The sequence below is a fragment of the Suncus etruscus genome, chromosome 20 (genome assembly GCF_024139225.1).
Source record: "Suncus etruscus isolate mSunEtr1 chromosome 20, mSunEtr1.pri.cur, whole genome shotgun sequence".
NCBI lineage: Eukaryota > Metazoa > Chordata > Mammalia > Eulipotyphla > Soricidae > Suncus > Suncus etruscus.
Genome location: NC_064867.1, coordinates 26174851 through 26202486, shown reverse-complemented (window position 1 = coordinate 26202486; position 27636 = coordinate 26174851). Strand labels below are relative to the sequence as shown.

Genomic DNA, 27636 nt, shown 5'->3' with positions numbered 1-27636 from the left:
AATCTGTCATATTACTCCTACAATTTTTATGGTTTAAATTGTATTCATATTTCTAAAATTAATTCAGAAAAACAAAGTTCTAACTTGCTGCCCAAGTCTGTCCAATATAGAGGTCACTAGCCACAGCAGGTATTTAAACTAATTAAAATTTAGTAAAATGTAACCTCAATCTTCTCAATCCCACAAGCTTCCCATTTCGGAGTCATGTGAGACTGATGAATATTGGCTGGGACTGCAAAATACAGCGCCTCTGCATCCTCACAGAGTCTTGCAGGGCAAGTACTCTAGTAAATGATGTTCTAAGAACAAAATGGAATCGGGAAAACTCAATGTATGAAAGCAGCAAGATAGTAGCTGTAATGGTTATAAACAACTAATGTCAGCTGTTTCCCAAACAAAAGAGCCCTGCTAACTGGATGGGGCAAAAAGAGTAAGGAGGATTTAGATGAGAGGAGATGAATCATAGCACAGCAACATACAGAAGCACTTGTGGGTTAGCATGGATTAGTAACATAATCCCCAAAGTCAATATGATCACCTTCGCGATTCCATTTATTTTCTCAACAATCCCTGGGACAAAGGAGAACCGTCCCATCCTGGTTCTATTTCTTTGCCAAGCCACTTTTTTTTTTTTTCTGAGGCAGAGGAGGGGAAAGATTTGGATGGAGTAACCTAGCAAGAAGGAGAAAATAATAACCAAATAGACATGGCCAGGACATGGTATATCTCTTTTAGTGTAAGTGGGTCCTCATTGATACACCAGTAAATGTGCAAAGCCAGTGCTTTCCCTCAGTTTCTCCTGTCCTTTTCTGCCTCACACACACATAGTATCCTTGGGGGTCTAGAGTTTTTGACTGAGCAGGCTAGCCTTCCGTGCTACAAAGCCTCTTCTGATTTGTCAGCCTCAAATCAGAAAGGAGAGAAACCACAAAATTCACGCTGCAGTGTGACAAAAAAAAAATGGCATTTTTGAATGTATCAAGTGTATCAAATCATCATTCTCCAAAAATGCACTTGGCAAGGACTTGCTGAGAGCTTCTCTGCACAAGATCATCATCGGGTATTTTTCTCCCAAGTCAAGTTTGGTGAGCACCTCTTCCACCTTGGCCTCTCTGTTCCATGTGACAGTGGCTACTGGCCCCTAAGCTTCATATTCATAAGGAGTAGCACAGTTACTTCAAGGAAACTTGGAGGGCAGGAAAAATGGAAAAATCTTGCCATAAAAGCACAAATAATAAGATGAAGACAAAGGAGCCAAATGACACAGAATTCAAGAACTGAATTGAACATAGAAGTCAGGGGGATACCTGTGGACAGGTCTCTGCTATGGGTGTGAATGGCAAAGAATTGTGGGAATACCCACAACAGACCCACCAAAATCCAAGTATTCTCCACACAATTTCTCCTTTATAGATCTACTCAGTGAGTAACCCTGGGGAACCCTTCTTTAGAAATGAGTTCATTGAGTGATTATTCCTCTGAGTTACCAGAGTTCCATGAGCAACTGGTGGCTTGCTCACTGATACTCTGTAATGTCACTTTACACGGACATTTTATAATAAACCAACTTTTATTAAATTTTTGAAAACTAAGAAAAGATGAGCTCACCTCACAGTACTCAGTGATAATGCAGAAATTCTCTCGTTCCACAAAGCTGGCGTAGAACTTGACGATGGCTGGGTGGTCCAGAGTAGAGAGCAGTTGGGCCTCCAGTGTGGCCTGCACAGTCTCGTTTGGATTAATCTCGCTCACGGAGATTTCCTTCAGTACCTTTCTGCAGCAGAGAAAAAGGAGAGGTACATTAAGAGTCAAAAAGCAGAGAAGATCTAGAACCTGATGAGATACAGGACCATCTTGTGAATGCACAAGCCATACGACCAGGATAGCAGAAGTTAGGTACCACCTGTGGATACTTTCATGTAATCCCAGGCCTACCTACTTCTCCACAGGCTTCTGTCTCCATATCTGGCATACCTGGCAAATGGGGTAGTAATGGAGCCAATCCTTCTTTCCCTAAAAGTCTCTGTCTGTCTCTCTCTTCCTATCTTGTCTCATTCTGGATGTGTGTTATGTTACCATAATATATACTTAGAAACTCTCTCACTTTGCTTTCTGGGTCTTTTTCTCTTTTCCTGACTTAGGTTTTTTTTTGGGGGGGTTTGTTTTTGTTTTTTGTTTTTAGCTTTTTGGGCCACACCCTGTGATGCTCAGGGTGTGCACTCAGAAATTACTCCTGGCTTAGGGGGCCATCTGGCACTCGAGGGGATCAAACCACAGTCTGTCCTAGGTCAGTACATGCCTACCCTACCGCTTGCACCACTACTCCACTCCCCCCTTTTCCCTATTCTGCCTCTAAAATTTCCACTCAGCACTAAAATTTTCCAAATCTCTCAACTTAATCTATTTAAAAAACAGTATCTAATTTTCAAATGTATTCCATAAACATTATTTTTGATTATTATTATTATTTAGAAGAAAAAATCTAAACACATTGGAAAGGGTATTTGGGTACTCTAGCACAAATACAGATTAAATATTATAAAAATTATAATTTTAAAATTGTGATAATGCAGCGTAGGTAGCATGGCCGAGCGGTCTAAGGCGTTGGATTTAGGCTCCAGTCTCTCCAGAGGTGTGGGTTCGAATCCCACTGCTGCCAGGCATGAGTTTGGGGCCAGCGAGGTGGGGCTAGAGGTAAGGTGTCTGCCTTGCAAGCGCTAGCCAAGGAAAAATCTCGACCGCGGTTCGATCCCCCAGCATCCCATATGGTCCCCCCAAGCCAGGGGCAATTTCTGAGCGCTTAGCCAGGAGTAACCCCTGAGCATCAAACAGGTGAGGCCCGAAAAACCAAAAAAATTTGTGATAATGCAATTAATATATTCAAGTATATTATCTTCCTGCCTATCCAAATGGGGGAGGGGGAGAACTGAACAGACTAAGACAGGACCAGGGCACAAACTAGATTGACAGAGAAATGGACTTTTGAGTAGTAACTCTGTGTGCAGACAGAAGCTGAAAACTATTTTAGTTTTTATTGGGGTGAGGGTAGACCACATGTGAGTGAGTGGTAGATATTCAACAAAGCTGGTTCCCTATGATTCACACTAAAAACAGTGTTCTTTAAATTATTTGGTGGGGCAGCTAATTGGGTCACACCCAGTGGCACTTAGCGATTACTTCTGGCTTTGCTCTCAGAAATTACTCCTGGCAGGCTCTGGGGACCATATTGCTAGGTATAGAAGCTGGGTCAGTCACATGCAAGGCAAATGTCCTACCCACTTTAAAATTTTTTAACAGATAACGGGATTGGTACAGGAATTCTGCAACTATAAAACAGTAACTTCAATAGTATTACATACTATGATCATAAGAAATTAAAATTTAAGTTACCGCCTGTGCATGTTAATGAAAAAGTTTGCTAGCAGTTCTCTGAATTGAAGACCTTGACTAAGTTCCAGATTAACCATTTTCTCTGTTCCTTTATGACCGATGCTTCTTTATGACAAGTCTCATGACTCACATCAGAGAATTCCAGGGGTCCAGAAGGTTCTGGGCATACCTCCTCCACCATATCCATCTATCCTGTTGGGATATGGTATTTATCCAACTCATTCTGCTGCCTCCCAAAGTTGTTTTGGCCGCAATGAGTGTGTGCTCATTGTAAATTAGTGACTGAAAGTTGTCTGTGAGTCAATTTTTTCTAAGAAAAATTCACTTTGAATATTACAGAAAAAAAAAGAATCGGGTCGAAAGATAGCATGGAGGTAAGGCATTTGTCTTTCATGCAGAAGGACAGTGGTTCGAATCCCAGTGTCCCATATGGTCCCCTGTGCCTGCCAGGGGTGATTTCTCAGCCTAGAGCCAGACGTAACCCCTGAGCACTGCCGGGTGTGACCCAAAAACCAAAAAAAAAAAAAAAAAAAAAAAAAAAAAAAAAAAAAAAAAAAAGGGAGGGGGGATCATGACAAGCTGAAAAAAGCTGAATTATGACCAGCTGAATCATTGACAAGATCATTCTAAAAAGTTGACTAAAAATGTAAATATCTGGGCTTCCAAATTCAAATGGCTAAATTCTCTCATTCCATTCTACAAAAGGTAAACAACCTTAGTAACAAACTATTAGGAGTGGATTCCTGACTGTGAGTGTTGCCTGTGCATGTTTTTCCACTGTCCTGTCTCTGAAACCTCTTGGGAGTCGGCCAAAAAGGCCACACAAAAATAGCTCTCCCAGAGGCTCATCCAAGGGCCAGAGTGCCAAGGAATTGTGTTGGACCATGAAAACCGGCTATCTGCAGTATTCTGCAGAAAGGATGTCCCCTGTTTGTGACGTCAGGCTGGGAAAATCTATGCCTGCCCAGTGATTCCCAACTGTGAGTGTTGCCTGTACATGTTTTTCCACTGTCCTGTCTCCAAAACCTCTCGGGAGTAGGCCAAAAAGGGCCCACAAAAATAACTCTCCCAGAGGCTCCAGAAGAGCATGGCTGCTCCTCTTCACTTCGCGGCTGCACACGCTTTCTAACCAATGAACCCCACCACAACATTCAGATAAAATCACACTACAAGTGTGAAAATGGAGAAACCTCGCAGGCAAACACCATGCACAGAGAATGAAGACGATAGCTTGGATGACCTAGAAAATTCCAACCATCTTAAAAACCAGCCTTAAAGGAAAAACTGACAGGTCTACTTTAAGACAAAAGAGACCAACAAACACAGCAAACTTATCTACAAAGATGACATTAAATCCTATGACAATCATCTCCCTCAATGTCAATGGACTAAATTCACCAATTAAAAGACACAGAGTGGCAAAATGGGTCAAAAAGATGAATCCAACCTTCTGCTGCCTACAAGAAACACATGTCAGAACAAACATAGACTCAAAATCAAAGGCTGGAGGAAAATCATCCAATCAAACAACACCCTTAAAAAAGCTGGGTGGCCATATTAATAACTGATGACACCAACTTTATACTCAGAAAAGTTGTAAGGGACAAAGATGGACACTATGTACTAATCAAGGGATATGTGCAACAGGAAGAAATCAGACTATTAAACATATATGCACTCAATGAGAGACCAGCAAATTATCTAATACAATTACTGACAAATCTGAAAGAAGACATCAATAATAACACAATAATTGTAGGAGACCTCAACATGGCCCTGTCAACAATTGATAGGTCAATCAGACTGAAACCCAACAAAACATACTAGCCCTAAAAAGAGTAATGGAAGAAAGAGGACTAGTATATATATATATAGGACACTCTACCCCCAAAAATCTGGATACACATTCTTCTCCAGTGTACATGGGTCTTTCTCCAGGATAGACTACATGCTGACACATAAAACAAACCTTCATAAAATCAAGAGGATAGAAATCTTGCAGGCTACCTTTGCTGACCACAAGGCTCTGAAATTAGATGTGAACTAAAAAGGCACACAGAAGAAAAACTTTAACAATTGGAAATTAAACAGCCTGCTACTGGACAACCAGTGGATCCGAGATGAAATCAAAGAGGAAATCAAAACTTTCCTGGAAACAAATGATAATGAATGCACAAACTGCCAGGATCTATGGGACACAGCAAAAGCAGTCCTGAGAGGAAAATTTATAGCTTTGCAAGCACACATCAGGAAAGAAGAAGGGGCCTACCTGAATAGTTTAATGACGCAGTTCATAGAATTAGAAAGTGCTCAACAAAAGGATCAAAAAATAGGGAGACAGAAGGAAATAACAGAGCTGAGAGCAGAAATCAACGAAGTGGAAACCCAAAAAACAATCCAAAAGATCAACAAAAGCAGAAGTTGGTTCTTTGAAAAAATAAACAAGATTGATAGACCATTGGCAAAACTCACAAAGAAAGAGAAAGAGAGAGAAACCTGATAACCCGTATTAGAAATGAAAAGGAGGAGATCACGAAAGATACTGCAGAGATCCAAAGGGTAATTAGAGACTACTTTGAGAAACTTTATGCTACTAAACATGAGAACCTAGAAGAAATGGATAAATTCTTGGACACTTATAACCTTCCACAGTTAAGTAAGGAGGATGTAGCATATCTAAACACCCCCATCATTATTGAAATTGAAACTGTAATCAAACATCTGCCCAAAAAGAAAAGCCCAGGCCCAGATGGATTTACTAATGAATTCTTTCAAACCTTTCAAGAGGAGCTACTACCAATCCTAGCCAGGATCTTCCATGAAATTGAAAAAACGGGAACACTCCCAAACAGCTTTTATAAAGCCAACATCACCTTGATACCAAAACCAGATAGAGATGCTGCCAAAAAAGAAAATTATAGACCAATATCCCTGATGAATGCAGATGCAAAGATTTTCAACAAAATCCTGGCAAATAGGATCTGATGCATCATAAAAAAGATCGTACACTACGACCAAGTAGGTTTCATCACAGGACTGCAAGGATGGTTGAACATCCGTAAATCTATCAACATAGTACAAAACATCAACAAGAAAAATAAAAATCACATGATCATATCAATAGATGCAGAGAAAGCATTTGATAAGGTCCAACACCCATTCTTGATCAAAACTTTCAGCAAGATGAGAATGAAAGGAACCTTTCTCAATCTAGTTGAAGCCATCTACCACAAGCCAATGGCAAATATTATCCTCAATGGAGAAAAACTAAAAGCCTTTCCTCTAAATTCTGGTACAAGACAAGGCTGTCCGCTCTCACCACTCCTCTTCAACATAGTACTGGAAGTACTTGCTATAGCGATCAGGCAAGAAAAAGATATCAAGGGCATCCAGATAGGAAGGAAGAAATCAAGCTCTCACTATTTGCAGATGACATGATATTCTACTTAGAAAATGCAAAAGACTCTACCAAAAAGCTTCTAGAAACAATAGATTCATATAGCAAGCTGGCAGGCTACAAAATTAACACACAGAAATCAATGGTCTTTTTATACACCAATAATGATAGGGAAGAGATGGACGTCAAGAAGGCAATCTCATTCACATTAGTGCCACAAAACTCAAATATCTTGGAGTCAACTTGACCAAAGACATGAAGGACCTATACAAAGAAAACTATAAAGCCCTGCTCCAAGAAATAAGAGAGGATACACGGAAATGGAAACACATACCCTGCTCATGAATTGACAGGATTAACATAATTAAAATGGCAATTCTCCCTAAAGCATTGTACAGATTTAATGTGATCCCTCTAAAGATACCTATGACATTCTTCAAAGAAGTAGATCAAACACTTATGAAGTTCATCTGGAACAATAAACACCCTCGAATAGCTAACACACTCCTAGGGAAAAGGAAAATGGGAGGCACTACTTTCCCCAACTTTAAGCTGTACTACAAAGCAATAGTTATTAAAACAGCATGGTATTGAAATAAAGACAGACCTTCAGATCAGTGGAATAGGCTTGAGTTCTCTGACAATGTTCCCCAGACATACAATCACCTAGTTTTTGACAAGGGAGCAAGAAATCCTAAGTGGAGTAGGGAAAACCTCTTCAACAAGTGGTGCTGGCAGAACTGGTTAGCCACTTGCAAAAAAGTGAACATAGACCCTCCAGTTAAAACCCAAATGGATTAAAGAGCTTGATATCAAACCTGATACCATAAGGTATATAGAACAACACATAGGTAAAACACTCCATGACATTGAGACTAAAGGAGAAAACTGCACTTTCCAAACAAGTGGAAGCAGACATAAACAGATGGGAATACATTAAGCTGAGAAGCTTCTGCACCTCAAAGGAAATAGTGCCCAGGATACAAGAGCCACCCACCGAGTGGGAGAAACTATTCACCCAATACCCATCATATAAAGGGCTAATATCCAAAATATACAAGGCACTGACAGAACTTTACAAGAAAAAAACATCTAATCCCATCAAACAATGGGGAGAAGAAATGAACAGACACTTTGATTAAAAAAGAAATGCAAATGGCCAAAAGGCACTTAAAAAATGCTCATCACTAAGCATCAGGGAGATGCAAATCAAAACAACTATGAGATACTGTAGCATAAAATAAATAACGATGGGGCTGGATGGCGATGGATGGAGGCCTTTGTGCTTAGGCCCCAGCCACGTGGCTTCATCCCCATCCAGCTGGCGGATTCCAGGCCCAGGTAATCGGTGTAATCAAAACTCACTCACATGCAGGTTTCAGGAAGCATTAACTTTATTCATGCCCTATTCACCACATGTGTGTGGCCTATCTCATAACCTTTTAAGCAATAGTTATTCTTGGCCCTGCATCTAAACTCCTTTCAGCCATCTTTCCTTTGGGGGGCTCCATGCGGCCCCAAGATCCAAAAGCCAGGGATCCGAGCCGGGCCAAGAGAGAAACGGCCAAAGGGCAAAGAGCCAAAAGGTCCGAATTCCCTTGGTCCCAGCCTTATCTACCTTTTTCCAAACCCCTCCCAGGAATGGGAGGGGCTTGCAGGTAAAGTTACACCTACTATCCGGTTCCCAAGACCCCTCCCAGAAATGGGAGGGTCTAGGGTCTCAAATGCCATCCAGCCCCATCGTTAATTATTTAATGCAACAAGATACCATCTCATAGCACAGAGATTGGCACACATTTCAAAGAATGAGAACAATCAGTGCTGATAGGGATGTGGAGAGAAAGGAACTCTTATCCACTGCTGGTGGGAATGCCGTCTAGTCCAACCTCTATGGAAAGAGGAATCTATATAGAGATTCCTCCAAACATTGGAAATTGAGCTCCCATTTGACCCAGCTATTCCACTCCTAGGGATATACCCCAAGAACACAAGAATACAATACAAAAACCCCTTCCTCACACCTATATTTATTGCAGCACTATTCACAATAGTCAGGCTCTGGAAACAACCAAGATGCCCTTCAACAGACGAATGGCTAAAGAAACTATAGTACATATCCACAATGGAATATTATGCAGCCGTCAGGAGAGATGAAGTCATGAAATTTTCCTATACATGGATGTGCATGGAGTCTATCATGCTGAGTGAAATAAGTCAGAGGGAGAGAGAGACGCAGAATAGTCTCACACATCTATAGGTTTTATGAAAAATAAAAATCATCTTTGCAACAATCCTCAGAGACAATGAATGAGAGGAGGGCTGGAACTTCCAGCTTACTTCATGAAGCTCACTACAGAAATAACTACACTGAGAACTACCATAATCATGTGAATGAATGAGGGAACTGGAAAGCTTGTCTAGACTACAGGTGGGGGTGGGGTGGGATGGAGAGAGATTTGGGACATTGGTGGTAGGAATGTTGCACTGGTGAAAGGGGGTGTTCTTTACATGACTGAAACCTAATCACAATCATATTTGTAATCAAGATGTTTAAATAAAGAAAAAAAGGACAGAACTAAATATCCAAGTCACAGGCAACAGCAAAACAACAACAACAGAAAAAAAAAAAAAAACCAGACTATTAGGAGTATAAAGAAAAAAAAAGGGACTTTAGAAAAAGAGAAAGGGACTTTTAGACATGGTGTGGATTCCAAACTCAGAGAAATGTGCACTATCCTTTAAGCATATGCAAACAGTTTAAGTAGATGTAAACATCTTAGTTCTGTGGCTTCATTTATAAAAATTACCCTCTAGTCAATTACAATAATAGTACAATCACACTGAGTAAAATTCCTACTATTGTAAAAATATGATTGCTCCAGAAACGTTTTCAAACAAGCCTTTTCCATAGCTGTTTGCCTAAGGAAACAGCCACAGCATCCAGGCTTCTCTCAGATGAACCATTTCTCTTTGCTGCTTGGATACCACAGCCAGCCAAATGCTGTGCTCTTCCTCCCATTGTATTTTATAGTAACAAATTCTGCCAATATTCTAAACTGGTGTGTAACATGGTTAAAGAGTAAACACTTCTTCACCTGTGTGAGACCCTGGTTCCTAGCCATGAAATCAAAAAGGTAAGTATGTATTAGACCCTCTATCCAAGAAACTGAGATGCCAAGGGGGAAAAAGCCATTTCCCATGAAGGATCAAAGGCCCTTTATCCATTTCTGCCACTGAGATCCAGCTGGTGTTTCCCCCTTGTTCTCTAAAATCTCCAAAGAAAAACCTCCAATATATCCATGATGAACTAGGAAATCCTTGTCCCTAAAACTTGAGTCCCTTTGCATTTTATTCTTTGTTTTGTTTTGTTTTGTTTTTTTGGGGCCCCACCCAATGATACTCAGGTGTTACTCCTGGCTATGCCTCAAAATTATCACTCCTGGTTTGGGGGACCACATGGGCCGCTAGAGATCAAACCCAGGTCCATCCTGGGTTAGCCGTGTGCAAGGCAAATGCCTTACTACTGTGCTATCGATACAGCCCCTACATTTTATTTTTAAAAAGTCATGGCTGGACAGAGTGTCAAGAACTGGAGGCCATGCCTTGCCTGTGAAGAGCACAGATAAATTCTGATTCATTCCACTTGCCCAAAGATGCACAGATGTACAAATGTAATATTTGTACAGAGCAGACTCACTGGTAAGGGAGCCCTTTGTCTCTGTCAGCTGGCCTCATGACCACAGATTTTGTAGTGGAAACCCTGCTAGCCCCCATCTTTATAATGACTTGCATTCTAGAGAGACACTTACTGGGCAGTATGCTTTACAGAAATAGTTCTAACAATAATCTGATTGGAGAGGGAGTACAGGGGTTAAGGTGCTTGCCTTGCTTGTGGCTGTCCTGGTTCAATCCCTGACACTGCATTTATTCCCCCCTGTACTGTCAGGGTTGGTCCATGAGGACAGAGCCAGGAGTAAATCTTGACTACCTATAGAGGAGGAGGCAAGAAAGGGAGAGGAAAAGAGGGGGTGGAGCAGGAGGAGAATAAAATAATTGGATTAAAAATGGACCTTTGAGGGGCTGCAGTGATGGCGCAAGTGGTAAGGCATCTGCCTTGCCCATGCTAGCATAGGGCAGACCGCAATTCAATCCCCCAGCGTCCCATATGGTCCCCCAAGACAGGATCAATTTCTGAGCATGTAGACAGGAGTAATCCCTGAGTGTCACTGGGTGTGACCCAAAAACTAAAAAATAAAAAAAAAATGGCCCTATGAGTAGGAGAGGAGGAGAAGGAGGAGAAGGAGGAGGAGAAAAAGAAGGAGAAGTAGAAGAAAATGATTTGATCAAAAATGAACTCATGTCCTGCATGCAGGAGAGAGATCAGTCTGTCATTCTTTGTTAGTCTTTCTCCTGACTCCACTCAGCAAACCACAGTGCAAAAATTTAAAAACAGTACCTCTTGTAGACACAGGAAGCAAACTGAGGTAGGTGACAATGGTGGAAAAATGGACTGATTGATTTTGAGACATTAAGTACCTTAAACCCAGTCATAAATAACAATTTCACAGTAACTATTTTAAAATATAAAATTAGAAATGTTTTCAATAACCCCATGTTGGGGCCAGAGCAATAGTACAGTGGCTGGAAACTTGACTTGCATGAAACCAACCCAAGTTTGATCTCCACACTCCATATGGTTACTCTCCAAAATGCCAGGAGTGCTTCCTAAGTGCAAAGCCAAGAGTAAGTCCTGAGTGTTGTTGGATATCCCCCAAACAAACAAAAAGCCCATGTTCATAATGATCCTTCAGCCATATGAATGTTGAAATATAGAATGGCCTAAGCAGCTCTGTTTATCTGAAACTTATGATGATGATAAAGCAACAGACAAAGTTTGTCACATCTTCACAGTGATTTTCCAGTACTTATGTGCCATTGCCTCTATGCAGGTGTGAAAGTAATGGTGTCATCATGTGTTATGTTGTTATGTGTCGTCAGTAGAATGCCTTATACAAACCTGGAGTTTTTGTTATTTTGTTTGGGTTTTTGTTGCTTTTGAAACAAAATGGTAAAAAACAAATTTCTTTTAATTAAAAAGACAACTAAAATACTTATTTCACCTTGAAAACATCAACTATAGTTTCATGATGCATGAGCTTTTTAACTTAGTCCCTAAGCTCTGGCTGGCAGCCTGATGAGCGAAATCCCAGCAGCACACTTTGCCCTGGGTTTAGCAGATGAAGGCACAGCTATTACAGACAGGCCACTCCACACTTCACACAGTCCCCAGAGACAGTCCACCCTGCCTTGTCAAGGCTGTGTCGTTAAGCAGACCAGGAGATGCTCCCTGCTTCTTTCTGTCATACTAGCAGCAAAAGCTCAGCACCCAAGGAACTCAGCCTATCACCTACTTCTAAACCACATGCCTGTTCTTGATTCCAGTAGAAGAACCTCTGTTGCTCACTTGGAAGAAAGTGTTCAGGCCATCCAATAGCTCCTTGTTTTACAGACTTTGTTTTCTTTTCCTTCTGGCCAACTCCATTCTCTCCAAAATCAATGGCAGATTGACAAATGTTAGGGAAAGGTTCTATAAATCCAGTGTGACTCTAGCTACTGCTTATGCCAAACTTGTACAAATAGGGCAGAAGCCGAGATGCTAAGCAACCAAGAACTGCTGACCCATATTTCCTTGAGAAGAATGTACTTTTTCCCACTGTGCTAGGAGTCTTGGGGCCATTTTAGTAAAACCAGAAGAGATGTCAAGCCCTATGCACCCCTCCTCCCTAGAGCTGGGGTAGGAGAGTGTACCCTCCATCCCAAGACACTACTGAGATGAAGAAACATAGGCCTAAAAGTTTAAACTGTAAAAGACGTAAACTAACCCATAGTGTCCCACTGATAAAGATGAGTAGAAGGCAGGGCAGAGACTCCTGCAGAGATTAATGGAATCTATTCCATTTCAGTTCAGCTCATTTTTCTTTCTGTTAGCAATTGAATATATGTGTGTATTATATATAAATTAATGGCCTTAGCCAGAGACATGTGCTCACAAACCTAAAATGCCAGATGCCAGCTCAAGGAGGGCAATTAGTCTCTGAGTCATCTGATCTTTCATGTCCTCCCTCATCCCAAGCATGGATCAGAGACTAAGGACAGAGAGAATCTAATGGCACCATGGTGGGCACAGGGGACAACAAATTGTAGAGCCCCAAGACAGAGTGTCAGCAATGAGAAGTAAATTGGTTAAGCCCAGACTACAGACTCCACAGCTGAATCCAGGTCACTCCTCCCAGATATCTTTTTGGAGGAAATGTCCCATTCCTGACCTTCTGCAACCCACACCAGGCCAGGGCAAGGCGGACACAGAAAGAATGATAAGCCTCCTGCCTCTCAAAAAAGCACAGTCCCTTGGGCAAAGCCAATGAATCATTCACTGCCAGTGTGAATACTGATTGGTTCAGCCTTTTTGAAAAATAATATGGATATTCCTCAAAAATTAGAAATTGAGCTTCCATATGATCCAGCAATATTACTCCTAGGAAAATACCCTAGGAGCTCAAAATCATCATGCAGAAAAGCCCTCTCCATTCCTATGTTTGTCAAAGTACTATTTATAATAGCCAGAATCTGGAAACAATCCAAGTGCCTGAGAACAGATGAGTGACTAAAGAATCTTGAAACATCTACACATTGAAATATTATGCAGCTGTTAGAAAATGAAATTTGCTTTTACATGCATGGATGTGGAGAGCAAAAAAATATGCTGAGTAAAATGAGAGAGGGGGGATAGACAGAATAACTGCACTCATTTTGAGATATAAATAATGATAATATGGCAATAATATCCAGGGACAATAGGATCGAGGACTAGAAGGACTAGTTCATGGTAGGAAGCTTGCCACAAATATTGGGAGGAGTGCAGTTGGGGCAGAGGAGGGACCACTATGAATAACAACAATAGTTGGAAATGATCACTCTGGACAAGACTGTACACTGAAAGGAGCTAAATATGCATGACACCTCTTCAGTAACAATACTGCAACCCCAATGATTAAAAGGAAAAATAAAGGGGAGAGAAAGAGAGAGAGAGGAGGAGGAGAAGAGGAGGAGGAAGAAGAAGAAGAAGAAGAAGAAGAAGAAGAAGAAGAAGAAGAAGAAGAAGAAGAAGAAGAAGAAGAAGAAGAAGAAGAAGAAGAAGATGATCATCTGCCACAGAGGCAGGCAGAGGAGAGGGCAGGTGTAAAACTGTAGGCACTGGTGGTGGGAAATGTGAACTGGTAAAGGTGTTGTACATTGTATGACTGAAACTCAGTCATGTGCAACTTTTTAACTATGGAAATAAAATAACTGTAGTATTATAAGAACTAGTAGTCACAGTGATTAAATAAAGTAATTTGAACAATATAAAAATGAAAATATTTGAGGGTTCAAAGAAGGCTCAGTGGCTCCTGTATCTCCCTTTCAACAACACAGGCTCAATCCCTAGTGCTGCCTGCCTGCCCCATGTACCATCTTGGCAGCACTGATTTCCAACTGCACCGAAGCCACATGTGTGTGAGTCCCACAGCTAAAAGTGGGTGTGAACCTCCAGCGAGTAATGCATTCAAAAAGATGTGTGAGCACTACAGTCAGGAATGCAAAGCCCTCACCTCCAACTTAAGCACATGAGCAAGACAACTACAGTGTGTTGCTCCTGCTGATCACTGAGGCTGAGTGTATGAACAGCACAACTGCATATCCAACCCCTGCAGAGCACCACAACCTAATGTGTTCACACCACAATCAAACCTGTATGCAACAATGAACCACTTCATGAGCAAAATTGCAGGGGGTCCATGGGGCAAGGGAAAAGAGGGATCTCTGCCCCTTACTTGAGAAAAGGCAACACACAAGAAACGAGCCTCACAGCATTCAATTTTTTTTTTAGTGCGCCATCTACTTAAAGGTGTGCTGAAATTGCTTTTTCCCAAGATAGATCTCAAGCAGCAAAAGAAACGAGTGTCCTGTTCTTGGCTATTAGCCATGAATAAAGCTCCACTGAGTTTGGACTTGTTTGTGTCTCCATAGGACTCTATGAGTTTAGAAGACCTGAATTGACTATGAAGTTCATAAACAAGTGACTGGCTACATTTTTTGAGGGTCCCCTTGCAGTATGCTTTTAAAATGAAGGTGTTTTTAAAAAGTTAAATTTAGGTTGGCGACATGGCTCAGAGCACCTAAGTGGTATATGTGATATGTGGTATGAGACTGTGGTATATGAATTCAACCCTCACTATTCCCAGACGTGATCCTCAGCCCTGCCACAGGAATCCCAGGAGGCACAGATAGGACCTTTGTTTCACCACAACCAAGTGTTTATCAACATAAAAATCAAGCATGCATGGTTACTACAGCCAAGTGTGTGAACACTATACAACCAGTGTGTATAAATATGACAAGTAAGTATGTGAACAAAACAACCAGGTATGTATCATCATTATAACCAAGTGTATGAGCACTACAACTGAGTATGTGTAAACATAACAACCAAATGCGTGTGATCACTGCAAGTGCACATGAACACTATGAATAAGTGTGTTTGTGATCATCATAATGATATATGATCACATTATGCAAGCATCACAACCATAGATTCTGTATCAGAGGGCCCCACAATCAAAGTGCACAAATATTGCAACTATGGAAATGACTTCCAGACATCACAACAAAAGGAAAGGGGGGGGACAGATACTCGGTGCAAAATAAGATTAAAACCTGTGATAAATGTGAAAATCTCAGACTTTGCAACAAACTCCTCCCAGGCTCCAACCTGCTTTGAAAGGTGCTGAGCCCCAAGCAATAAAGATCCTGTTGATGTCAGCAAGGAGATGAAGGAGTGTGACAATGTCAAGAATGATATGAGAGAATAATTTACCATAGATAATCAGGTTAGCTTTTGTTACGACTGTTATATGCTCCAAATTTACAATTAATATTAGGCTAATAGTCAAGATGCAGTCGTCCACTGCATAATTCATGTCACTTTTTTTTTTATTTTCAGAAAACATTTTGTGAAACTACTAGAATTGTGGATTTCAACGAGCTAATCAGATGTGGAGCAAAGCCCGCCATGAAATCAAGATATGGTGACAAATTGAGTCTTAAAAAGCAGCAAAAACTGATTAGCTCCATTTCTTTGACTAGGTACAAGTGACGAAGGATCATCCCTGTTTAAAGTAAAATTAAATTATGATTCAGGCAAGAAGATGGTTGGAGCTCCCAAAATAAATTAAAAAGTCATCAAGTGCTTCAGTGGCATACAGCCCCTAATCTTTATGGATAATGGGTACTGCTGGGACTTTAGTTATCAAAGAAAGCCAAAGGGGCTGGATCAAGGTGTTCGCCTTACACAAGGCCAACTTAGGTTCAATCCCCAGCATCCCAGATGGTCTCCTGATCTTATCAAGATGTAATTCCTGAATGCAAGAGCCGGACTCAGTAAACCACATGCACAAAACAAAAGCAAACACAACAAAAAGAGAAATTCATAAGAGAGGTTCATGTTCCTAAACGGCAGTCTTTATTATATAGAGTCTCCTTTACTATGTGGACTTGAGCTCGAACTCCCTGTAATATAAATATAAATTTGGCTGTTGCTGCAGTTAGTTTTAAGAAGGAAGTAGAAGAGAAGGAAAATGGCTGCCCTAAATGGCTTCCTGTTTCATAGACAGGAGGTGAATGGGGACCTGACTACATAAAGTGTTCCAGAACCAGGGCCAGAGATAGTAGAGTGGGAAGGGTATGTGTCTTTTATGTAGCTGACCTGGTTAGAACCCCAGCAATCCTTATGGTCCTGAAGCCCTTCAGGAGTGAGTGTTGAGTGCAAAGTCATGAGTAAGCCCTGATCGCTGTTGGGTGTCGCCCCAGAACAAACAAAAAATGGGTACAAGAACGTTATAATTTTGCTGCAAGGTGGCAATGCAGAGCTTGTCCTGCTCATCTAAAGAGTCCATAGGAACTCAGCACAGTCCCCACACCTCACATCCCAACACAAGCCACAAAGGTTCAAAAGGGAACCAGGAGTGGTTTGCCTTCTTCCTATCTTTCTATCTATCTTTCTATCTTTCTATCTATCTATCTATCTATCTATCTATCTATCTATCTATCTATCTATCTATCTATCTAAAATGAACACCTCATTTTAAGGAGGACACTACCATTAAAAGGAACCCAGGCACTAATGATTAAGTTGTGGAAGGGCCTTAAAATCAGAATGTCCATCGACTAGCAGGGGTCCTCAAACTTTTGAAACAGGGGGCCAGTTCGCTGTCCCTCAGACCATTGGAGGGTTTGACTATAGTAAAAACAAAACTTATGAATGAATTCTTATGCACACTGCATATATCTTATTTTGCAATGAAGAAACAAATCAGATACAAATACAATATGTGGCCCATGGGCCATAGTTTGAGGATCACTGGACTAGAGAAGCAAACAAAAAAAAAAGCTAATATTGAGATTCTGGAATCTATCAGAGAATGGCTCAAAGGGAGTCACTTTGCTACAATGAGAGAAGAAAGAGCCATTAAAGTCTAAAAACATGTCTGCAGATGACTCCACAAAGACACAATTCTTCAGAAGTAGGTGCTCAACTGTTACCCCTTAGACAAGTTACCAAGGCTGAACTGCACTGGAGTGGGGTGGGCGGAGATCACACAGGGATGCATTCTGGACCCTTTCTTTTTGTTCTCTTTCCCCAGAGGGACATCTGCTCACTGGCCCCATGGACATTTCCAATTTATTTAATTGACCACTTCAAGGTATTTATACTCCACCTGCAGTTATGCAGGATCCGTGGAGTAAAGAGAGAAAAATGCACAGAATCGGTCAAGTTCCAGCACCCACCCTCCCCATCTCAATCTTGAAAAGGTCTTATCAAGAGAAAGGGTGTCCTCAAGGCTTGGTGGTAGTGATTCCATCAGAGGGAAAGCCAAGATAGAATTCCAACACCCTTTGCAGTCTAATTCAAGAAGTGTCTAACTTCCTGCTTTGAGTTCTGCTTCTAAACTCAGGTGTGAACAAGCTGAGCCACTGAAGATGGTCCACATAGCAGCCCTACAGGGATTGCAAGTCAGTGGGAGCACAACGGGTACTGTGAGAGGATAAATTTAATATTCCAGAAAGAGAACCAAAACCAAGTTGGTGGAAGTTGGGCGGGGGGGGGGGGGGGACATTCACAACAGCCTGCTGAGTAAAATAAAAAGAGAATAAGTGGTAGCTGTGACAAGCCAGTGCTCACAGTACTGAAGCAATAGTGCAGTGGCTAAAGCACTTGTCTTGCATGCAATCAACCCAACTTCAATCTCGGTACCACATAAGGCTCTTCAGATCTATAATGAGTAGAATCTGGGTCTTCTAGGTTTGGGGTCTGGGGTGGAACACCAGCTCTGCTATATAAGGCTCTAGGCTCTGTCTCCCAGGCTCAAACAAAAGAAAATGGATCATGAGTCACAGTTCTGGGGACTATGAAGGGAGGAGATTCGCTGCAGTCCTATATATAAACATGAGGCATGATTAGATATGTAGCTAAGTGTTTGGGCTGCTTAAGAGATAGGAGAAAAGCTGTGGTGTTCCTATTCCGGATTCTATCCAGTATCCAGTCCTCTATATTCAGGTCTGAAAAACTCATTTTAAGGAGAATACTACCATTAAAAAAGAACCTAGGCACTAATGATTCTAATGTTTAAGTTATGAATGAGCCTTAAAATCAGAATGCCCATGGACTAGAGCAGTGTTTTTCAACCTTATTGTGCAAAGGCACACTTTTTTCATGAAAAAAAAAAAAAACACGAGGCATGTGATTAAATGTTAAAAAAAATTTAACTCTGTGCCTATATTGATTATATATAATGTAATTCTCTTGAATAAAAAAATCAAATAAACCCTAAGAAATTATTTTAATATTCTTTTTTTGGTTTCTGGGCACATCCAGTGACACTCAGGGGGTTACTCCTGGCTATGTGCTCAGAAATCACTCCTGGCCTGGGGAACCATATGGGACACTGGGGGATCAAACCACGGTCTGTCCTAGGCTAGCACGGGCAAGGCAGATGCCCTACCCCTTGCACCACTGCTCCAGCCCCTTATAATTACTTTATTATGAAATAATAAAATAAAAATCCTGGGCCTGTTTGGCTGAACACAAAGCTGATATTCTGTCAGGAATCAAAAAGAGACACACATGTAGCTCTTCGTCAACAGCTCTCAGTCTCTGTCTTTAGTTTTATGGTTATAACATGCTCTTCAGCTCACAAATAGATCAATCATGCCACATGTTAGGAATGAAATTGGAATTTTTCCCAAAGCACACCAGAAAATATCTCATGGCATACTAGTATGCCACGGCACAGTGGTTGAAGAACTCAGGACTAGTGGAACAATGAAAGAAAGGTAATATATTCTGAGCAATACTTGTGAAAATGTGACAGGCATATGGCTCATTAAATACTTTAGGCACAAAGCATTATTTCCCTCCATTTAACAAGACCTATACTTGAAATAATTGTTCAAAGTGGACACATTAATTCAGAAAAATCTAAATCAAAATCTTTCCATTTTATAATTGTCATGTCTATCCAACAGGCATGACAATGTAAGTATTGAAAGATTTGAGAAAGGTCATGCAGTTCATATTAGGCAGGTCAGGGGTCCTATCTTAACCTGCATTCCCCCCCTACTTGGGATACCCTTTTCAGACTCAGCCAGGTACATACTTATTAATCTGGTTGCCCCATTATCTTGGTGGGGAATGGGGAAAGTGGATATAGTTAGGTGCCTACCTAGTTCATCCTTGTCATTTCTTGCCTGCCTGGGCAAAAAGCACTGGGTAGACAAAGGCTATACCCAATTTGGTTAACTTTTTATCAGAACTTCTTCATTGAGTCATAATTCACCTACCATGGAATTCACATTCAGGCAAATGCTTCATTATTTTGTGTATATTCCCAGCTACAACCATTGTCATTCCTGAATTCAAGAGCATTTTCATCATCATTTGCAACTGCTGATTTAATCTTTTTTATTTCAGTTTGCCTTTAAAGATACTTAAAAAATTTGAATCATACAATACAGATCATTCAGCATAACATTTTCAAGGATGTTCCCTACTGTAATAGCACTTCCCTTCTTTGTGTGATTCAGCAGGTAGGGCTTTTTGCCTAGCACACAGCCAACCTGGGTTGAATTCCTAGGAAGTGCTTAAAACTATCAAAAAAAAAAAAAAAAAAAAAAAAGCTCAGGGAGAGGTAAACATGTGCTCTATCACCTTCTAGACTGTAGCAGTAGGACTGGTGAGTGATAATCAAAGGCAGAGGAAAGTCACCTCATTAGGAGCTGTTAGCTGTGGTTAGCTGGCCTATCTACCTTGCAAGTCATAGAAAAAAAAAACCAATTTGGTGAGAGGAGAAACAGTATGTGGTCTCTATCAGGAAAAGATGCTGTTTCTGTAGCTGGTAGATGACATTTATTTAGAAATAGTCAGCTTTAGAATCAGATAAAATATCTTGATGCTAGCCATCTAAAACAGACTGAGTCCCTACCAAAAGCTTCTGGGCTTCTGACCACCAGAAAGGACATTACACCACCCTTCCATCCAATCCAGGATCACAGTATCTGAGATGCCTTGCTACTGATGCCTTCCACAAGCCTGGGTAGTGGAGAAAGGGTGGGGAGATGGTTCTTCCACAGGCTAGAGAGAGAAAGAGAGACAGATGACAGAATGCCCAAAATACTGGGGCTTAAAGTAACCATCGTCTACCAGGAGGGCTGCAAGAACTAGAAGAGGTTTAGTAGGCATGGTATGATGGGGGAAGAATTATGGAAAAGGGTCATCCTTTAGTCTGAAGCAAGAGCAGAGTAGCCCACAAGTCACTAAGCTTGAATAACACAAAACTGAAGAGCCTAAGGAAAGATGGTGAGAGGAACGGCAAAGGGGAAACTGAAGGTCACCTCAAGATGAACTGATCAGTAACTTGAATAAGAATATGGTGATAGAGAGGCCATCACAGGGGATGATCTTTACCAACCTCTTGATTCTATTTGTTCCATGTCAGACACTGGGAGAGATACTCAAATAGAAGTTTACCCTAAGCCTTGGGAAATAGGAACCTGCAGAGGGATGATGGCTGAAGAAGGGGACAATAGGGCCTTTGGTTCTCAAGTCCTGTGGGTAATGAGAAAAGTAAATGGAATTAATGTGAAACAATACCTACACTAATCCTCCATCCCACAGAGCATGGCTCCAGATAAATGTTCACTAAGTTCATCATAAGAAAGCAACATAAATTGCCTCTGTGAGGAAAGCAATAAGAATCAGTTAACAGTGGTGAGACAAAGTGTATTTCCTCTCTTTAAATATGTCCTCTAAGACCACTACATTTAAATTTTCAGGTGAGGTTATAAAGATCTGTTCAAACAAGATGATGGAACTCTTGCAAATTATTTCTAAACCTTCAGATCAAACTCGCTCTTTTGATTGCTGTGAGTGATGCCAGAGACCTACTACTTGGGGAAATACTTTCTGCCTTCCCTCTCTCCTAATAGTGTCCATGGTGAACAGGAGAGCTGCTGTCCCAGAGGGCCCAGGGGTCAGAAAGGCTTGCACCTACTCAAATGTCACTGGATAAAATTTTTCAAGTATATTTATATAAGAGGTCCTACATTTTCATTTGCGCTAGGCACCCAAGTTATATAGCCAGTCCTGCCTGTGTCACTCAAACATATAAGAAATTATAATTGCTTCTGGCTATATTTACTATATAAACCCCATCCTAGGTCCCTTCTTCTTTACATGCTGGATAAAGTGAGCAGGAAATCAAGTTTCTCCATCCTCTGTGTGTCTATTGCTGTCATGAATACATATAAGAGAGGCTTAGAAATGTCCACAGAAGCATCTTTCTTGCAAAGATATAAATTAAATCTTCAGAGCATGCCACACCAGAAGGAACCAATTGAAAATTAACTTTCTAGGGTGAGTAGAAAAGAACAATGAGTGGAAACCCACTATGTGAATGAACCCTTGGAGACAAGTACTGCCAAAAAAAAATCACTGTAATTCTGCCCCAACTTCTCGTTTCCCTAACCTCTTCTTTTAGTATGTAAAAGTCCACTTGGATGGTCAGACCTGCCCTCACCTGAGCTGGAATGGGCTATTTTAAATAAAGGGAGGAGGAGAGAGGAGCAGCAAAAGGCAGAGAGGAAAAGTAGTAAAAGAAGCTGCTCAGAAAAGAAAGAAGATAGCATAGAGATTAATGGTAGAGAAAAAGCCATGGAATAAAGCAAGCTGACTCCGATGAAACTTTAATGCTTGCAAATTATTTCTCCACTGCTACCCTTCTTCATTAGACCCATATGCCTGAGGGATTAGAAACATGGTGCCTGGGGCAGCCTCACCCAACACGTGGACTTTATACTATATATATTTTATACTTTAATCAACAATTGGTGCCTGAACACAGACACAGGACCCAAGAACCCAAGAAGACCTCAGCAGTGGTGAGTGCCTGACCAACTGGAAGCTAGTCATGACCTCTTGAGTCAGTCTGGAAGTGTGCAGCCCAGAATTTTGGTGCATGTGGTACCTGTTCTGAACATGGTGGGGACCCCTTTAGGCAGGACAAGAGCAGACAGTGAAAGGGGGGAAGCTGAAAACTTGCAGTCCCCCAGAGCCTTTCTTCTAAAAAAAGGTGCTTTTTTCTGAAGACCTCAGCCTCCCAATTTGCAGGAACTTATAGAAATCACTGATTGGGTAGAAGCCAAAGAGAAAGCTCCATTGGAAGGGGATTGACAGCAGCAGAGAAACAAAAGACCGGGTCCCCCAACTCAGGTTCCCGCTCTGGAACTGAACGACTTTCTGTCCCTGATGACCACGGCAGCCTCACACAGATGGAGATGGAGAAAAAGGTGGAGATTGAGATCCGAGCCCAGTCAAAGCCCAACAGAGGAGAAACTCTTTTTCAGAAACTCCTGCATCTTAATTGTCTTGCAGGGGGTAAGAGAGAAGAGTAGTAAAAGGCAGAGAGGAAATGTAGTAGAAGAAGCTGTTTGGAAAAGAAAAAAAAAGATAGCATAAAGATTAATGGTAGAGAAAAAGCCATGGAATAAAGCAAGCTCACCCTGATGAAACTTTAACTGACTGCTTATGAATTATTTCTCCTCCACTACCCTTCTTCATCAAACCCATCTGCCTGAGGGATTAGAAACACAGTGCCTGGGGTGGCCTCACCCAATACATGGACTTTATACTATATATTTTATATTTTAATCTACAACAACCATTCCATGGAGAGGAGCTGGTTGTAGGTTCCTAAAAAAACTGGAGGAAGAATTAAAAGCACATTAACAGAGGCCAGAGTGATAGCACAGCAGTAGGGCATTTGCCTTGCACTCGTCCAACCCCAGACCAACCCCAGATGGACCCGGTTCAATTCGTAGCATCCCATATGGGCCCCCATGCCTGCCAGGAGCAATTTCTGAGCGCAGTCAGGAGTAACCCCTGAGCACTATCAGGTGTGACCCAACCCCCCCCCCAATAAATACAAATAAAACCACATTTACAGATTCTCAACTAATGATGAAATTATCTGTTGGTATTGTCATCACCCAAAGTCAGGTTTTAGTTTTTGTGTTTATACTTCTAAAACTCTACCCAGAGGCTGGAGGCATAGGGTTAAAGTTACTTGCCTTGCAAGGAGCCAACCATGATTATATCCCAGCACCACATATGGTACTGCCCCTAAACACTGCCAAGAAGGATCAGTGAGCACAGAGCCAACAGTAAGCCCTTACCACTATCAGGCACTACCTAAGCACAAATCTTCCAAAATTTAAAAATAAACAAAAATCATAATGTGTCAGGAAAATAGAGCTATATATCAGGAAAGTCTTATCTCAACTCTACAAGAAGCTGAATTATTTCTCTTCAAGAAAAGTTTTATTCTAACAAGTTTTTTTTTTAATAAACTAATGTATAGAAAATTTCCTCTTGCATTTGAATTTACTGGCACTAGGAAGCACACTCTAAGATAAAGCTGAAGCTATTCAAGGTCATTTCAATGAGTTAGAAAAATAGTATTCATGGTTCTCCAGGATAAGAGAGTAGCAGACTTTATTGTTTACCTAGATTAAACTTTTTAAAAAATTTAGAAAAGCTTTTTATTTATTTTAAGCCTCCTCATAGAACTCCTAAAGTTAAAAGCAATAATACTCCTGAAGTACTTTTTTGTCCTTAAAATAAAATGGAAATGATCTAAAAGATAATTTTCTAGGATAAGTGGTATTATAAGCTTATAGGCTTTAACTTCATGTATCATGTATTGATCAACTTAAATCAATTCTCTCTTCGTAGAAAAAGAAGACAAAAGGAAAGAAAATCCTTGATCAATTGTAAATTTTGTTTGCAAAATGTAGGGGTTTAACCCTCCATTAGGACATAAGAAACTGAGTTAAACTATGAGGTACCACCTCACACCACAGAGATTGGCACACATCACAAAGAATGAGAACAGGGCCCAGAGAGATAGCACAGCGGCGTTTGCCTTGCAAGCAGCCGATCCAGGACCTAAGGTGGTTGGTTTGAATCCCAGTGTCCCACAAGGTCCCCCGTGCCTGCCAGGAGCTATTTCTGAGCAGACAGCCAGGAGTAACCCCTGAGCACCACTGGGTGTGTCCCAAAAACCAAAAAAAAAAAAAAAAAGAATGAGAACAAGCAGTGTTGGCGGGGATGTGGAGAGAAAGGAACTCTTATCCACTGCTGGTGGGAATGCCATCTAGTTCAATCTTTATGGAAAGTGATATGGAGATTACTCCAAAAACTGGAAATCGAGCTCCCATATGATCCAGCTATACCACTCCTAGGAATATACCCTAGGAACACAAAAATGCAATACAAAAATCCCTTCCTTACACCTATATTCATTGCAGCACTATTTACCAGAGCAAGACTCTGGAAACAACCAAGATGCCCTTCAACAGATGAATGGCTAAAGAAACTGTGGTACATATACACAATGGAATATTATGCAGCTGTCAGGAGATATAAAGTCATGAAATTTTTCTATACATGAATGTACATGGAATCTATCATGCTGAGTGAAATAAGTCAGAGAGAGAGAGAAAGACACAGACCGATCTCACTCATCTATGGGTTTTAAGAAAAACTAAAGACATTCTTGCAATAATAATTTTCAGACACTAAAGAGAGGAGGGCTTGAAGTTACAGCTCACCTCATGAAACTCAGCACAAACAGGGATGAGTTTAGTTAGAGAAATAACTACTTTGTGAACTATCCTAACAATGAGAATGTATGAGGGAAATAGAAAGCCTGTCTAGAGTACAGGTGGGGGTAGGGTGGGGAGATGGGATATTGGAGATGGGAATGTTGCACTGGTGATGGGTGGTGTTCTTTACATGACTGAAACCTAAACACAATCATGTATGTAATCAAGTTGTTTAAATAAAAATATATACATTAGGGGCCGGGCGGTGGCGCTAAAGGTAAGGTGCCTGCCTTGCCTGTGCTAGCTTTGGACGGACCGCGGTTCGATCCCCCGGTGTCCCATATGGTCCCCCAAGCCAGGAGCAACTTCTGAGCGCATAGCCAGGAGTAACCCCTGAGCGTTACTGGGTGTGGCCCAAAAAGCCAAAAAAAAAAATATATATATATACATTAAAAAATAAAAATAAATTAAAAAAAGCTTTCCTTAATGAAAAATAAAAAAGAAACTGAGTTAAGTCTGATCAAGAACTGGCTATAGTCTGGGTAATGATGTACTTCTCCTCAAGCATGATTTCCCCTACTTTGACCAGGATACATGATGGTCTCAGGATCAATGAACAGGTAGGGAAACGTGATGGAGGATTCCAGATGCTTCATCAGATATGCTGAATAGTCAGATTCTGTTTCTTGAAAATATGATGATAAAAAGGGAACCTGAGCAATAGAATAGCAGGTAGTATGTTTGCCTTACATGTAACAGACACAGTTCAATCCCCAGGATCCCATATGGTCCCCTGAGTCCGCCAGGAGTGATCCCTGAATACAGGGGCAGAGAAACACTTTAGCATTGCTGGATGTGGCTCAAAAACAAAACAAAACAAACAAATAAACAAAAATATGATAAGCATATAACACCCATAGTTCTACCCTCAGTCTGAAAGCAGGATCCCCTTGTCTACTGAGTCCTGATCCAGAGCTGCAGTTTCTGTCCCTGAAATTAGGATCCAGGAATAGGAGTGGGGCTTGGTTTGTTCTCTCTTAAGTCTCTGAAAATGGGAAAGACACCTTCCCTGATTTCGACTTTGTTATTTTTCTCTCAGAACAGAAATAGGGGCCCAAGGTGACACAGTTTCACTCCAGAGCCTGGAGACATCTCTCTCTCACCCACAAAGGGTGCACACAAAAGTCCTACCAAGGTCTACAGGAAATTATAAACATGGTGTCATGTAGCCTATCCTCTCAAGGGAAAAGACCCAGATCTCAGGACCACTACGCATCAATTCCTACCAAAGAAGTCACAAAGGCTTTAATGTCCCGAGTGAAGGATTTCATTAAGAGGCTCCACATCAAAGACCCAATATTAAGGACTGCTCTAAGGAAAAGTACACTGAGATGCTGCTGCTAAAGATGAACAATCTTTTCAGACTCTCAGTGAAGCTTATATGGGAAAACTTGATGTCCAGCATATAACATTCCAGAAAGACACTGTGCACAAGAACAGGGTTGTTGAATATTCCCAATACTGACATCACAGTATCCTAAATTCACAAGTAGACAGAGACCCATCAAGATCATCCAGCATCACTGCACAATCCAGAACAACAAAACAAAGTTAAAATTCATCTGAGCAGGACTGAACACCACTACTTTCCCTGCTGCATCCTCCCAATGCACCCTTATTCCTCACTTAGATGACCCTGATTCTGTGGAGAAAGAATAAGACTGACACACAGGTAAGGTCCCTGGATGACTGCTCAGGCTCAACACCAACCTGTGGGGAGATAGAGTATCCTTTTACTACTGAGAAAATAAGAGCCTCAAAGATTTTACCCACAAATTAATCGCAGTTATCGTCCTCCTGGATGCTCTTGTCAGTCAGTCCACCATTTTCCTACAGAACATAATCCCAACTATCCACTCAGATTTATCACATAGAAACATGCCAGAATCCTCTCCTCCTTCCCACCTCCACAGTCTCCATAGTACAGAATCACATTTTACAGAATCAGGTCATTCTCTCCACTGGCCTGCCAGAATGTAAAATGATCGTTACTACAACCTGGCTTTCCAATATCTTGACCAGGACTGTTGAACGCCCAACATACCTGTAGCGTATGTCTCAGAGCTGATTATTTGTACCGCCTGAATCCAATACCTATTTAAACTAGCCCTTGAAAGGAGGTTCTCTGCTATGAATTTTGTGTGCTTTGTATCTGAGAATCAATAGGTAATAAATATGGATACTCCCCATGTCTTTGGGGGGTTTACTTCACTAGCATCAGCTCCTAAAGGCCCATCCAAGGTGTTGCAGATAACATAATTTTGTTTCTTTTCATGGCTGTGAACTATCTGTCTCTAGCACATTTAGAGTTATGTATTTATAATACATATAGATGGTTTTATGTTATGTATCAGTATGTGTGTAATACATAACTATATATGTATATCTATGCTATGAATAAATACCAAATATTTTCATTCATCTATAATTAAACAAACTTTTCATTCTATTAAACATAGACACAGAGCTGCAATTAAAAAAAAAACACTTCAGGGTCCAGAGAGAGAGCATGGAGGTGGTGCTTTTGCCTTGCA

At 41.0% G+C, this 27636-nt stretch overlaps 1 protein-coding gene and 1 non-coding gene across 2 annotated transcripts in view; one reads left to right on the top strand and one right to left on the bottom strand.

The window, feature by feature from the left end:
- NEK11 (NIMA related kinase 11) overlaps nt 1–27636 on the bottom strand; it is a 220196-nt gene that overhangs the window by 154594 nt on the left and 37966 nt on the right. Inside the window, exon 2 of the mRNA XM_049766089.1 lies at nt 1488–1774. Within this exon, the coding sequence (XP_049622046.1) occupies nt 1488–1774 (287 nt within the window). The remainder of the gene's footprint in view (nt 1–1487; nt 1775–27636) is intronic.
- TRNAL-UAG (transfer RNA leucine (anticodon UAG)) lies at nt 2578–2659 on the top strand. Its single transcript has one exon. It is a non-coding gene; the product is annotated as a tRNA-Leu (tRNA).